The following is a 15,059-nucleotide window of genomic DNA, read 5'->3' as shown; positions in this document are numbered from 1 at the left end:
GTTTAACACGCATTAGCTGTGAAAGGGGTAGATTCTGTTTCAACCCAGGTCGATGGAAGCTCTGGTAATGTAACATCGCGTTACGATCAGCGGGTTTGCGAAAAATGGTGGTAGTTACTATGCCTGCATGTCGTTCTACCTTAACATCAAGAAAATGAATGCATGCTCTGTCAAAGCTCCAAGTGAACTGTATACGATCATTGATTTCATTCCAGGATTTCAAGAAATCCAAAAGAGAGTGTTCTGTTCCTGCCCATAACATAAAGATATCGTCAATGAATCTTAAATAGAGCTTCCCACAACTTGTCCAAGCAGTCTGATTCAATATATGTGATTCTTCAAATGATTTCATGAACGTGTTAGCGTACGACGGCGCTGTACAATTGCCCATGGCAGTCCCACATAGCTGGTGGAACCAATTGTCAGATACGGTGAAGTAACTATGGTATAACGTGAATACCAATAGTTCCATCAACAGTACTTGCATATGCATGTCCAGGTTGGAATTGGAAAGTTTGTATTCAACCGCCATTATGCCAAGGTCATGAGGTATAGACGTGTATAGTGAACATACGTCCACTGTACACTATCAATTCTTGATCTTCCAATAAAACAGTGGCTTGTTTTAATTTGATCAAAAAGTCAGTGGTGTCTCTGACATGTGATCTTGTGTTCAAAACAAACGGCTGTAAATATTTGGCCCAAAAATTTTCCTGTGTTTTCATGAATGCTTCCTTTAGTCGAGACAATGGGTCTCATAGGTGGTCTGGTTGGGTGTTTGTGCACCTTGGGCAGCATATATAACACAGGTGGTCTTGGGTTGATGGGTGTCAAATAACGTCTTACTCTGTCATTGATGGTGCCATTATCAAAAGCCTGACCGATGATTTTCAGAAGGATAGAGGCAAACTCATTGGTTGGATCAGCTGGTAAAGGTGCATACGTGTTGGGATCTGATGTGTGTATCTGAATTTGTTCAGCATAGTAAGTAGCGTCCATGATCACCAGGGCGCCGCCCTTATCGGCTGTTTGACACACAATGGATGGATTGCTAGCAATTTTTTGTACAATGTTCTTCTCTGTTTTAGTCAAGCTATCCCGTTTAACCCTAGATTGAAATGGAAGTTTGGCAATGTCGTTTCTCACTAGGCTTTCAAACATATCAATGATTTTGTGACTCGCAGGAGCCATGAAGGTACTATGGGGACGTAGTCCTCGTAACATATCCTCCTCTACCATGGGTGTAGATGAAAATCATCGGTCAGGCTTTTGATAATGGCACCATCAATGACAGAGTAAGACGCTATTTGACACCCATCAACCCAAGACCACCTGTGTTATATATGCTGCCCAAGGTGCACACACACCCAACCAGACCACCTATGAGACCCATTGTCTCGACTAAAGGAAGCATTCATGAAAACACAGGAAAATTTTGGGACAAATATTTACAGCCGTTTGTTTTGAACACAAGATCACATGTCAGAGACACCACTGACTTTTTGATCAAATTAAAACAAGCCACTGTTTTATTGGAAGATCAAGAATTGATAGTGTACAGTGGACGTATGTTCACTATACACGTCTATACCTCATGACCTTGGCATAATGGCGGTTGAACACAAACTTTCCAATTCCAACCTTGACATGGATATGCAAGTACTGTTGATGGAACTATTGGTATTCACGTTATACCATAGTTACTTCACAGTATCTGACAATTGGTTCCACCAGCTATGTGGGACTGCCATGGGCAATTGTACAGCGCCGTCGTACGCTAACACGTTCATGAAATCATTTGAAGAATCACATATATTGAATCAGACTGCTTGGACAAGTTGTGGGAAGCTCGATTTAAGATTCATTGACGATATCTTTATGTTATGGGCAGGAACAGAACACGCTCTTTTGGATTTCTTGAAATCCTGGAATGAAATCAATGATCGTATACAGTTCACTTGGAGCTTTGACAGAGCATGCATTCATTTTCTTGATGTTAAGGTAGAACGACATGCAGGCATAGTAACTACCACCATTTTTTGCAAACCCACTGATCGTAACGCGATGTTACATTACCAGAGCTTCCATCGACCTGGGTTGAAACAGAATCTACCCCTTTCACAGCTAATGCGTATTAAACGCATTGTTACATCTGAAGAGACATGTCAACTGGAAATGACCAACATGGTGGAGAGGTTTAAAGCTCGTGGCTACCCGCCACAAACACTTGAAAAGGCTGTCACCCGGTGTGGGAATATGACTCGTGATGAACTTTTACAAGTCCGATCAAAAACTGAGAATACTCGGATGGTAGTCGTTTCTAAATACACCGTGTTGAGCAATCAATTCAGAAATATCATTTCTAACCATTGGTCACTATTGAGCATGGAGCCTGATTTTCAGGGAGCCTTCTCACAACAACCGTTGTTCGCATATACTAGGGGACGGAACCTGAAAGAGATGTTGTCCAAACCTACCATGAAACATCAACCGACTATCTTCAAGGGACTCAGACCTTGTCACAATTGCAGTAATTGCAACAATTGCATTTTAGGTAACATCACCAACCATCCCATGAAGGGTCTTCCCATCAAACTTCGTGTCAATGCCACTTGCAATTCTGCGAATGTAATTTATATGTTGAAGTGCCCATGCGGAAAGTGCTATATTGGTCATACTGAGAGGAAAGTCAGAACACGCCCATTGGAACATAAAAGCAACATAAGAACTGGCAATCTCAAATCTACGGTTGCTACACATTTTCTGGACCAAAAACACACTGTCGCCCAGTTGAAATATCAGATATTGGAGCAAGTACCATTGACACATGATAACAAGAAAACTTTGTTAAAGAGAGAGAACTTTTGGATCCGCTACATGGCGACGATGCAGCCACACGGACTCAATGATCGGATGGAATTTTTATGTTATCTTTGATCCATTGATCTTTTGTGTTACCATCAGTTACATTTGCCTTTACCCTTCTGTTCATTCACTTCCTACCTCCTACATCATTAACGTATTTTATCTTTTCTATGTTTTCCTTCACCTAATTGTTCGTTACTGTTTCTCATTGGATTGTTGCCCCATGACTTGCCTCTGGTCGTGGTGGAGACTGTTTTTTCACACTTGTATATTGTTTATTTACTTCCAACTCCTCTCTAAGATGGCGCCTATAGTTCGGTGTTTCATAGTCCTATCTTTATTTTCACACGCGTTTACTAATCGCTCTCACACGCTGAGCGCTTGAGACACTTTGCCGAATGCTGATGAAGTTTGTTCACGGACGGCGATTCTAGTGAGTACCTCTACCGAGGACTGTAATGAACTTGATTGCACGGTGGAGAGTGGTCACGCACGGGAGTTTTAACTTCTCTGACAGACTTATATTAACCACGCTAGCACGCACTCTCGTTCATGCTTGATACACCCACGGGAGTTATGGATGTTATTTACCCGGGTTTCTGGTGGTCTTTCTCTGTTCACATTGCACTCTTTACCACAGCGTGTTTCCTTGCCTGATGACACACATGTTTGCGTTTATCATCGCATGTATTTTCGTTGTCACAGAATTCTTTATGATCTTTTTGGGTACTTTGGTTTTCATGTTTCTCCTTATCCTTGTCTAGTTTTCTTTATATCACCTTTGAATTGACAGTGTAATTTCTGACAGTGTAATTTCTGATATTGTGGTAAATGTACTATTGTGGCCTCATTTCGTTATTTTCCTTTGGTTTGTCGAGCTACCCCCTGAGGAAGGGCTTGATACCAGCCCGAAATGCATTGGGAATACTGATGATTGGATTACAAATGCGTGGATTATGTGTATTTTATACGTTTTGAAACATTGATGAACCATACATGAAGTACAATGTACATGGATTAAATGTGAAAAACGACTTAACTTTGTGGATTGAACTTTGAATGAACATCGCTTTAAACTTTAGACGCTTGAGTCTCCTTTGAGCAGTGCACCGGGGAGTCTTCCTCTCAATGGGGGATGCCATGTAGTAGTCTTTCTGGATCAACGCTGACCGGTACAGACAGCGTTATCCCTGGCAGCACGCCACAGAACATTATAAGGTTAATTTTGGATATGCACTAGCTGTGCAAATACCTCCTTCTATTCTTTGTGAGCATTCTGAAAAGTAATCAAGATTGTTCTAATTCTGTATCGAGGTCATAGACCATTCTGTCCCCCCCGTACTGTTAGTGTCAGGAGTCTGCCCTAGTTTGTCAACATTATGATATTTTGATGGCTTTTGAGAGGTTGTGTATTAAACTTTGCAGTGGTAAACCAATCTGTGGTATTTGATTTTAGTAATTGCCAAGTGCTACAGCAGCACACCTGTTCTATAACGACAGGGCGAATTTAGCAGGTTCCCTGGGCTTCCATTTGTTTACTGTTGTGTCTGCCCAGTACATTCGGTATGTGAGACCATTGCATCAGATCCTTTGGTTGTGTAGCCTACTGTTTCATCAATACTGTGATGCTAGAGGCAGCTTTTCGGGCTAATACCTAATCAGGTAAGAATGAGGACAATATTGTGAGGCCACTTGACTGGGATTGATAATTGGTTGCATAAACTTCTATGTGTTTGGTTCACAATCTAGCATTCTCCTTCCCAGAGCCAGCATTGTTTTCTTTCTTTGTAGCAGTCTTTAAGACTGAGTTTTATTTACCTGTGCAACCTCTCCTTTCTTTACACTAACTAACATCAGTACTTGATCAATGCTTTTCTCAGTGATTTTGAAGTTTTGAGAGACTTTTTACACACATCTATTTGTATAGCTAAGCACTATACAAGTGGTGGTGGATGTGTGTTCAAGCTGCACCTACCAAGTATTCAGGCCCTTCCCCTACTTCTTGCATATCACTTTTACTGGCTATAATGTGCGCTGTCTGGCGATTAGATTGGTAGTTGCATCCTAAGTATCCCGACATTGTATTGTATTGTGTGGGCATTTGTAGCTACTTTGTGCCAAGTGGCCCCACTCTTAAGAGCAGCCCATGCTGATTTATGCTCTGGTACTTTCCACATCACTTCGTGGCTTAGAACTTCTATGCTGCATATTACTGATTCTACCACACCCTTCTACTATTCTTTGGTCTCAAAATGTTCAGTTTCTGCTAGACTATTATCTCTATAAAGTGTTTTCAAGTATTGTTTTTTCTGTCGTATCAAAGCGTCTTTATTTCCTGTTCTGTCTTCTTTGATGCATTATGTAAAAATACTTTGTCTGATTTTACTGGCTTGGATTGTTATGTTTTTTGATACTGTGATAAGTAAAATTTAAACTGTTTAGAATTTATTATATTTTAAAATGCTAGAATTGGTAAGGGATAAGGGGTAGGTAGGATATTCTGAGTAGCTTGCTATGCATTACGCTAAACCACTTTATTTAGTACGGATTGTCTGTAATTGGTGTTGGCAAGTTGCAACAAACACTCCACAACTGTGTTTACAATTTATCTATGATTCCTCTAAAGTTGGTACTTTTAGGCAGGACTGCGGAGAGTGCTGTTCATGTATGGTTGAAAATCAGATGGTACTCTAGGCTATCATTGAGAAGAGTACTCTTCATTCCAGTTTGGGCTCCTGTCCCTAATTCCAGATAGCTTGTTTACCCCATCTATGGTTACAGATAGTATATTTAGTCCAGAAAAAGACTTGTGAGGCTTTCCAAGCCAGCATTTCAGTTTGCCTGCAGTACTTTTAGGACTGGATCAGTTGATACAATGTCTTGCTAGGCTTTAATTCTCCTTCTATTTTGTCTTCTAGCTGGCAAAGAAGTACCATCCGGACACAAACAAAGATGATCCCCAGTCAAAAGAGAAGTTTTCCCAGTTGGCAGAAGCATATGAGGTATAATGCCCTGTGGATTATCTGAGTTCCAGGATCTTGGACTCCATTTAGTCTTGGGTGGGGTATTGCTCGCATGCAGATCTTGTTGTTTTGAAACCATGTGCTAAATTTATATATGTAAAGTTCTAATCCTGTTTGACAGTAGTCTTGTGCCCTTTAATTTTATGACCTCTTTGAGGATGCCCTCTCAACAGAGGAGATCGGTACCCCACACTATTTCAGTCACCTATACAGCTCTCAATAACCTATTTCTAAGCACATAGGCTAACATTCTGCAGAACTTCCGTTACATTTTTAAGCGACAGACCTACACACGAGACAGACCAACTAACACTCCTTTTCTGACTTATGCTCTGAGGCAATTCTGTGTCTGGGCCAGAGGCGAGGAATTTTCATTTATTTTTTTAATTAAATTTTTATTGAACACAAAATCAAAGCACATTCAGTCTAATGAAGCATGGAAATTGATCATAATATGACATTTAGACAGAGCACATCAATGGAAAATAATCGAGGACGCGGTTGAAACCCATTCCACTTGCAATTATACAAAACTGTAAAGGAAAACATAGGCTGGCATATACACTAACACAATTAACAATACTCATCAATTGGGGTCGTTATGCACAATTTTCGACCTGTCCATGGCCATGTCTGTCGTGGCAGAGCTACAGATCTCCTCCTGTATGCGTTCCATTTACACCATTTTTTGTCCCACTTCTCGGGGCACCCTATGAGTTTGTAAATCGTTTTTCAGAGACCATAGCCCTATCCATTTCTGCGGTCCAGCCCACCACCAGAGGACGACCAGGAGACCCCCACTTCATCGCTAGAAATTTTCATTTCTATCTTCATTTATTCACTTGACAGTCAATCAAACCTAACATTCTATCAACTTAGAGGACAACATATCCCATGAGTTTCTAGAAAAACTCATACCCCATAGTCAGTCGGACTGTAACCGTTCCAATATAACAATCTTGACGAAAGCACGTCCTCTTTCTTTGCTGCCCTGCTCAGCAGCCAGAAAAGTGTGTTGTCTTGAAGATAGTTATATTGCTTAATGGCTTTTATGCACTTCAATGCTATATTATTTATTAGAGGGTGAGTTTTGCTCTCATGCTAAATTCTGTTAGTTTTCCTTTGTTTCACTGCAGGTGTCCTACAGTGATCAAGGGCGGCCTAACATGCTTGACCTTCCAGAGCTTAGCATGCCCAGCTTAGGTGTAGGCATGTCATCAGCCTACACTCACCCTGGTCAGCATTTGGGACGCTGAGGCTCCTCTGCAAGACTTAATGGCCAGGCTCCATTATTGCACAGGATGCGGTTTTGCTCCAGCACACTGTGGGGCTCTGAGGGGAGCAACACAATGCTATATCCAGCAGCATTTTGCTCCAAGCATTAGGGACCCTGCATTATGAGTGCTGCCTCTGGGACCTGTTTCTTATAAATAATTGGTGGTTAAGGAACTCGCAACGATCCATAAGATGATGTGCACATCAGGAAGTGACCGGTATGAGGAAGTCTCCCTAGCATCAGGCAGCTACCCTCTGATAAAACCTTACTGCTTGTCCACTCTGCCACAAATAGAGAGTAAGGTGCTATCTACTTTTACCTCTGCCTACTTTTAGGGTTCCACTGGACTCTGTGCACACTATACCTCATTTTGGTATAGTATATACAGAGCCAGCTTCCTACAGTGGTCTCACACGTCTAGAACCAGGCGTCCTCATTAATAAGGACATATCATTTCTTTCCCTGATCCAAACGATAACCGTCTCTAGGATTGTAGGGATTCCAGCATCCCCTATGTTACCTCTTGATACAGCCAAAGTAAATAAAACATTTTTAAAAAATGAAAAAAGGAAAGAATTAAAATAGACTCTATCCAAGGTATGGCTATCCTGCTGACAACTGGACAGGCCGGTAGGGTTACTGACCTCTTTGATTCAGGAAATTTTTCTTGGACCCCACTCCATTACCAGGCCGTCAGAGGCTCAAGGCTTTCCACACTTGGAGTAGATGACCTAATTTGTGGAGGTCAAACTACCTTCCTTAACAAAAACGGAAGTCTGAAATAGTTGAGTCCTTTTCCAAACCGAGTCATAGAATCGAATGCAAGTTGTTTGGGGTGGGAAGGTGTTCATGTTGGTATATTACTGCAGGAGGCCAGTGATGTGAAGAACTGGAGCTTAACATGAACTGTCTAGAGCTTCGGCCGTGATCTTCCGAAGTGAAATGCATGACAAAGGACATAATTTCATGTTCAGTGTGCAAAGGATGAAGAACAATGGTTCGACTGGCTGGTACATCAACCTCCTAAGGGGAACAAGGTCCAAGGCACTGGCAGAACTAATCAAGAATCTTTGGTACTTCTGTCTTGGCACTGCAGCAACCAGATTTCAATTTCTGCAGAGTACCTTCCAAGGAAATTGAATTTGATAATGGATTAGTACTCGAGGTTCCTCTGAGACTCCAGTGCTTGTAAACTGAAACCAAAAGTATTCTCCCTCTTGATTCAACACTGGGGCCAGTGATAAATAGATTTCTTTACCTCTTGCCTCAATCATCGACTCCTGAGATTCTTCAGCTTTGGGCCGGACCCTCTAGCAGAGACAATGGGTGCCTTCTCCCAGGTGTGGGACAGGTTGCAGGACTGTGCTTACCTTTTTTTCAATGATCGCAAGTGTTCGCACAAGTTAGATGGTAGCAAACAAATTTAATTCTAGTGGTTCCGTTTTGGAGGTTTACCGTTATTCTGAAACTTTCTTGGTCTTCTCAAATTCTCGTTCACCTGTATCTGAACATTCTGAGGGTCAATCAGGGCACACATTAGCCCTAGTGAGATCTCTACCTCTGATTGTGTGGAGGATGATAGTGCCACATCCTGGAACTTTTGTTCCTGTCTTCAACTTATATTAAGAAGGCCTGGTAGGAGACCACATTTAAGAGATACAGTTTGGTCTGGAAAAACTGGTTCTTCTTTGTGTTTGGGATGGAATTACGCTCCAATGGAGACCAAAGTGGTCAATATCTTGAACTTCCTTTCAAACTGGCTGAGACAGAATTAGCATAGAGGACTCTTACCACCTGTAGATCAACAAATTCCTCAGAAAACACACCTGTGAATGAGATACTTCTGCAGGAACACCCTCTAAATTGTAACCTTTTCAGAGGTATATGTCTTTCTTATCCTCCAGAACATAGGTATGCTAATCTCTAAGACTTGACCCTTGATCCTTTGGATTTGGCAGTTCAATTAGTTACTTTCAAGGAAGGAACTGAGAGAGAAATTAGCTATGTGACTTTGCTTAATATCCTGTAAAAGAGTGTTGGCTGTGAGAGTACTGGATATTTCTTCCAGGATGTACACTCCAGAGGGAGTCTACTTTACGGTATGAGGAGGACAAAGTATAACACAATTTGCATTTCTTATCCAGCTTTTCCAGACAGTCCTTAACTCTGTGAAGTTAATTGCCTCAGGAAATATGAGTGTGTGACGGAGGAGAACAGATGCCCTAGAGTATGTCTACTTTTGATCTCCCTCAGGAAGTCCAGATTTCTCTCCAAGAATTGCTAGTTGGACCACAACTGAAGCAGTGCTTGATGTCTCTATTTGTGGGACCCGATTCTGCCAGAGGCTCCATGGCTTTCAAGGCATTTTATCTGAGGCGTCATCTTAAGGCTATTAGGAATGCCACGGGGTGGTCCACAGATTCAACTTCTAAAACGTTTTATTTCAAACTAATCATGGGAGTGGTATCCTTGGTGGTCATTAAGCTTTAAACATGCTTAATCCTCGCCTCAGTTTCTGACCTAGAAAAAAAAGGTCCTGGCTAACCTGAAGGAAAGGTTCATTTCTGTGAAGGACGCAGAGGCGAGGATCAGTACACCCTTTGTCTGTCTGCTTCCCTACCTTATGAAGTTAGTCAGTCAATAATACTTTGATTTGATTTCATTAAAATAATAAAAGGGGTGAACAAGCCACCTAGGTACATCAATTAATCAATTGTTAAAAACAAGGAACAAAAAGAAAGACAAAATTCATATCCTCTAGGGTCGGCTGGTTAATTAGAAAATATATAAAGATGTAAGCAATGCAATAGAAAAAATGTGCAAGTAATTCAGTTACAAATAGTCAGATCAGTTCTCTTTTTTGTCCCATTCTTTTGCTGAAACGTTCCAGAGTTTTATGGCTCTGCAGTTAAGTTGGATCGACGAGCCTCTAAGGCATTTTATAACTGCCGCTCAGCAAGTCCTTATTTGCTCTCTCCGTAATATTCCCAGAAGGACAGTTTTTCGAATTTCTAGTAATGATGGACAGATGCATAAAAGATATAATAGTGACTCGTCACTTTGTCTGCAGAGACGGCATTCCTTTGTCAACCGCGTCTGTTTTCACTTTGGGGTAAGATCTTTCGTGGAGAATGACCCCAGCCTCAATAGCATCAAATTTTTCTTTTTTTGATGTGAAAAGTGTTCGGGCAAGTACGGTTGGGGTTTCAGCGTTTTATGAGATTGTATCAACGCCCGTGCATGTTGTTTTTTTGCGACGGCTGTTTTGTCCATTGATAGTGAGATCCATTTGGTATCATTGTTCACTACATTTTTAAATCCAGAGTAAGTAGTGATTGTGATCCAGGCCTCCTCTAACTGTAGTGCCAAAAGTGATTATTTTAGGCCTGTAAAAATAGATTTGTGTAGCCTGGCTTGATTTCCCATCTCCTGCCAAAAATAATGAGCTAAGGTGTTGAAGTCCAACTCTGGCTATCAATAAACCACCTTAAACTCAACAAAGACAAAACAGAAATCCTCTTCCTCTCCAACAAAGAAGAAAACCCTCAAACCACTGAATGGCTAAAAGCTATTGATTCTCTCAATGGAAACCTCACTCTCGCTAACTGTAAAATCATTAGAAATCACCCTAGACCCAAAACTTGACATGGCCAAACACATTAAGAACTCAGCAAAGAGTGCCTTCCTCAATCTGAAGCTACTCAACAAAATAAAACTATTCATCCCACCCAAGGACCTCAAACAAACCACGCAATCACTGGTGCTATCTAGACTCGACTATGGAAATGCAGTCCTCACCAGTACAGCAAAATCCCACCTAGCTCCCCTCAAAACAACTTGCAATGCAGCAGCCAGAATGGTCTCCGGGGTTAAGCAATAGGATCACATCTCACCCGCATTCAGAGAACCAAAATGGCTCCCAGTAGAACTGCCTGCCTCACGCACAAAGCCCTGCACACAGGGAAACCTGACTACGTGGCCTCCAAACTCATGAAGGCCGGTCAGACAAGGAACCTCAGGAGCTCCAACACCCTACTACTCATCCCTATGAAAACACGCAAACAAAAAACAGCTGCTCGATCCTTCGCTGGAAACGCCCCAAAAATCTGGAACTCCATCCCAGCTGATATCAGGACTATCCCTTCCTTTGTAAAATGAAAAAAACTCCTAACACACCTTCCTCAATCGTTACTTTCCGAACTGATAATCGCTGCCGAAGCGCACAAGCCTGCACTCTGCTGCACCCTGACACTGTAAAACGAAAGCGGATGATGGACGGAGCGTTTAAACATTGCAAGCACTCACCCCCAGTCAACTGATCTGGGTTTAATCCATCATCATTCTTTAGCTCACTCCGCCACCCCAGTTCAGACATGGCCATATGCAAATCAGTCTGACCCTGTGCCTCATGGGAACAATCCAGACCGAATAGCCAAGCTATGTCTTCCCTGGACCGGAAACACGCATCATGGGACTGGTTTCTGACTAATCAGCCATCATCAGCCAGGCTAGCTTGAATCCAGTGGCAAAGTGAGCAAGGGGTCCACATCTGGGCATACCCTGCCAACTTAGGGCGAACAAAGCAAAACCAAAGGGGATGATGGACGGAGTGTTGAACATTGCAAGCACTCGCCTCCAGTCAACTGATCTGGGTTTAATCCATCATCATTCTTTAGCTCACTCCGCCACCCCAGTTCACGCTGGGACTTCCGAGCCAATATTTAAACCTATGCTTTACTATGTGACACCTGCATTATAACTGTTGTAAAGGGCTCCATAACCCTCGGGTCTGGCCAGCGCTATATAAATCTTCTTAATAAATAAACCCCTTTGATGCGCCCCAAGCTACCCTCCATCAGTTTTGGCTGCTGTCTCGCTAGAAGTAGGTTGGCCAGCTTGCCAGTGCTTTACATCAGGCTTGTAAAAAAAACATGAAAACTCCCTAGTTTGTTCTTGCCAGCATGCTTGATTCATTGAGGCATACACCTTGGTTCCAGCTTTTCCCTCTACTAGCTAATGGGAAGCAGTAGGTGTGAGAAAGTGCCATATTTCTTGTATGGTATGCCCCCCATTTTTTCGCTGAATTGCTGATGTGCTTTGAATGAGTATGCCCAGTGTTCCTGCCAATCAGGTGCCCAGGGCCTGTGTTCCTTCCCTAAAACTGTGTTGAAACTAAAACCCAATTGGCATCTCTGGCCTCATGTCAGTCCCTGGTAAGTGTTACCCAGGGTATAGTGACCAGAGAAGACCCCGGAGAGCTGCAGCACATAGGCTGCCACTCAGCAGACATGTTGCTTGACCCCTGGGTAGAGAGCCATCCGCTCTCCTGGGCCTGCAACAATGCACGTCCTGGGTGAGGTGCTAGGTCTCCTCCCCCAGAATGGGCAGGGGAAGCTTCAAAGGCATGCCGCCTTTGTGAGCTTCTCCAGACCACTTGCTGACCCCACCAACTGGCCCCCTCCGCTTCTGACCCCCACTCTGGTAGGAAGACTGGCAGGAAACCCTACGTGAGGAAAGGGGGTGTGCCAGCCTGTGCCAACTCCACCCCTCATGTGGGAGAGTCGGGGTGAAGCACAACTCCGGGCTCCGGCCATCTTGAAGAATGGGAGCCCTGCCCAATCAGAGATAGGCTCCTGCCCCCCTCCCACAGGAGAGGAGGCGGCTAGGGGGTGTATTCACCCCAGGGCAGGGACCCATTGGTCCCTGCCCTTGAACTACCTGTAATGCCCCTACATTTAGTATATAGGGGCACCCTGAACCTTCCTTCCTCAGATCCCTATTTGAAAACAAGAAAGAAGATCAAGAAGAAGACCTGCCGTGCAGCTGCTAACAAGAGGCCAACACTAACTGATTTGGCCTCAGCCTTATAGCCCTGTTGATCATTGAACCTGCTCCTGCTGAATCCCGGCATCTCCTGCAGACAGCAATCTTGAAAACCCCGGAGGACCTGCCTGCCTTGAACCTCCTTAAAGACTGGGACTCCCATGAGTAGTGGTTCTGCTCGAACAGCAATACCCCTGGTGCCAGTCAAGAACCGCGAATCCAGCCCATTCTGCACCCGTCGAGCCCGGCCTGTGCCTGAGTGGACAAAGACCCTGAGGAAGTCCCTCCAGCGATTCTGACCTGGAACAGTGCCCAAGGACGACCCTGCGACGCCTGCAGCCTCACAGCCAGGGATCCCTCCAACCGCGACCAGCAGAGGGTAAGATTTCCCGACGTCAAAAGACATCCCTGCACCTGTGCCCAACTCCTGGATGCCTACCTATTTTCCAAGATCCCAACTTACTCCTCGAAGTGTTGGTCGCTCCTAAAGAATCTCCGTCCCTGAGCCTGCAGCCTTTGTTCACTTTCCAAGGTGTCCTTTGAATAACATTGAGCTCTCGACGGCTCAAAAGCACCCTGCACTTAGCCGTACGAGTGCTGCTGGCAGTGCAACCTTGGTCCTAGCCTACTTCCCCATTTGCCCTGAGCAAGTGACCAGGAGCCCAGCTCCCAAAGCTGCGTGACCTGCTTGTCAGCAACCGAAGGCCCCTGCCTCTCATTGGCTAACATTGGGCCTAACTATCTCTGCACCCGGAGACCCCTGTGCGGCTGAGGGTGTACCAACTGTACCTGCCTGATCCTGGAGTCTCTGCCCAGAACCTTAACTCTGCTAGTTGAGAACTTACCCAAAAGCCGATAACTCACTTTTCTTCCATAGGGTAACATTGACTGGTTTCATTGGAAATTCTTTTAAGTGTGGAATTTTGAAACTTTAAAATATTCACCTAAAATCAGCTGAACAAAAAATTCAGATTTACTCACCTGTTATCAGAAGAGAACCCAGTGCTGCATCTATTAGACCAGCACTGAACCTGAAAAATAATTTTAACTGTACTTACCAGTAACTTCTATTTCCTTCCATAGGAATCCATTGTCTGGTTTTTACCAGAAAAGTTTCTAAGTGTCAATTTTCACAAACTACAAATATTCCTTAAAAATCACCAGTATGACTTACACATTCTTTCAATTGTTTACAGGAGATGCACCAGTGCTGGATCCAGGATCCACCACTGAGTAAGAAAAAGTAACGATAACACTCCTTACCTGCTACGTGAATTTCCTCCCATAGGATAACATTGGTGATTCTAGGTGAAAAAGTTTCTAAGTCTCAACTTTTAAAATCCAATCATATTTTTTAAAAATCACTACTGTAACCAAAACGCTTTTACTCAACTGTTTACAGAAGATGTCCCAGGACTGAATCTAAGATCCAGTCTTGTGGTTAGAAAAGTAATCCATAAAGTAACTAATTGCATTTAATTAGAAATTCCCATTGAGCTCAATGTCTTATTGTGTTTGAAATTGTGTTGCCCATTGCAACAACTGTAACTACCTGACTTAAGTCTATTGCCTATTTGCAAAGTATTTAAACTAAAGTAATTCATTCTGAGAAAGTATATTTTGATACCTTGGTGGTTCTAAAATAAAACTATATATTTTTGATACAAAACAATTGGCCTAGAGTTCAGTTCTTGATTGTGTGAGGCCATTTGCTGACTGAGTGTAGACAACAAATGCTTTACACTGTCCTCTGATACTGCCTTACTGCTCGACCAAGCTCCACTTTAGAGAGTAAGGTCATATCTAACTTTAGCTTCTGCCAAACCTTTGGGGACTGTGGACTATGTGCACACTGTACCATACTTTGGTCCAGTATATACAGAGCCACTTTCTTACAGTGGGCACTTCCTACTTTTCAGGTATCACAGACACAGGATGTCCCTTAGGACCATGATAGTCCGGATTCCTCACGCCCCATGGCTAGTCACACTTCTCTAGGATCCCCACCTTCGCTTCAGCCATTACTCACTTATCAGTATCTTCTGAGTTCTGCACAAATAGGTTTAGGATGC

General features: G+C 43.2%; 1 protein-coding gene across 2 annotated transcripts in view; it reads left to right on the top strand.

The window, feature by feature from the left end:
• The window catches only part of DNAJA3 (DnaJ heat shock protein family (Hsp40) member A3), a 243,444-nt gene that overhangs the window by 30,777 nt on the left and 197,608 nt on the right, over window positions 1–15,059 (top strand). For both annotated transcript variants that reach the window (XM_086941384.1, XM_086941383.1), the window contains exon 3: window positions 5,784–5,867. In XM_086941384.1, coding sequence (XP_086797510.1) covers window positions 5,784–5,867 — 84 coding nt within the window. The remainder of the gene's footprint in view (window positions 1–5,783; window positions 5,868–15,059) is intronic.

The sequence above is a fragment of the Lissotriton vulgaris genome, chromosome 10 (genome assembly GCF_964263255.1).
Source record: "Lissotriton vulgaris chromosome 10, aLisVul1.2, whole genome shotgun sequence".
NCBI lineage: Eukaryota > Metazoa > Chordata > Amphibia > Caudata > Salamandridae > Lissotriton > Lissotriton vulgaris.
This window is presented reverse-complemented; position numbering and strand designations above follow the sequence as displayed.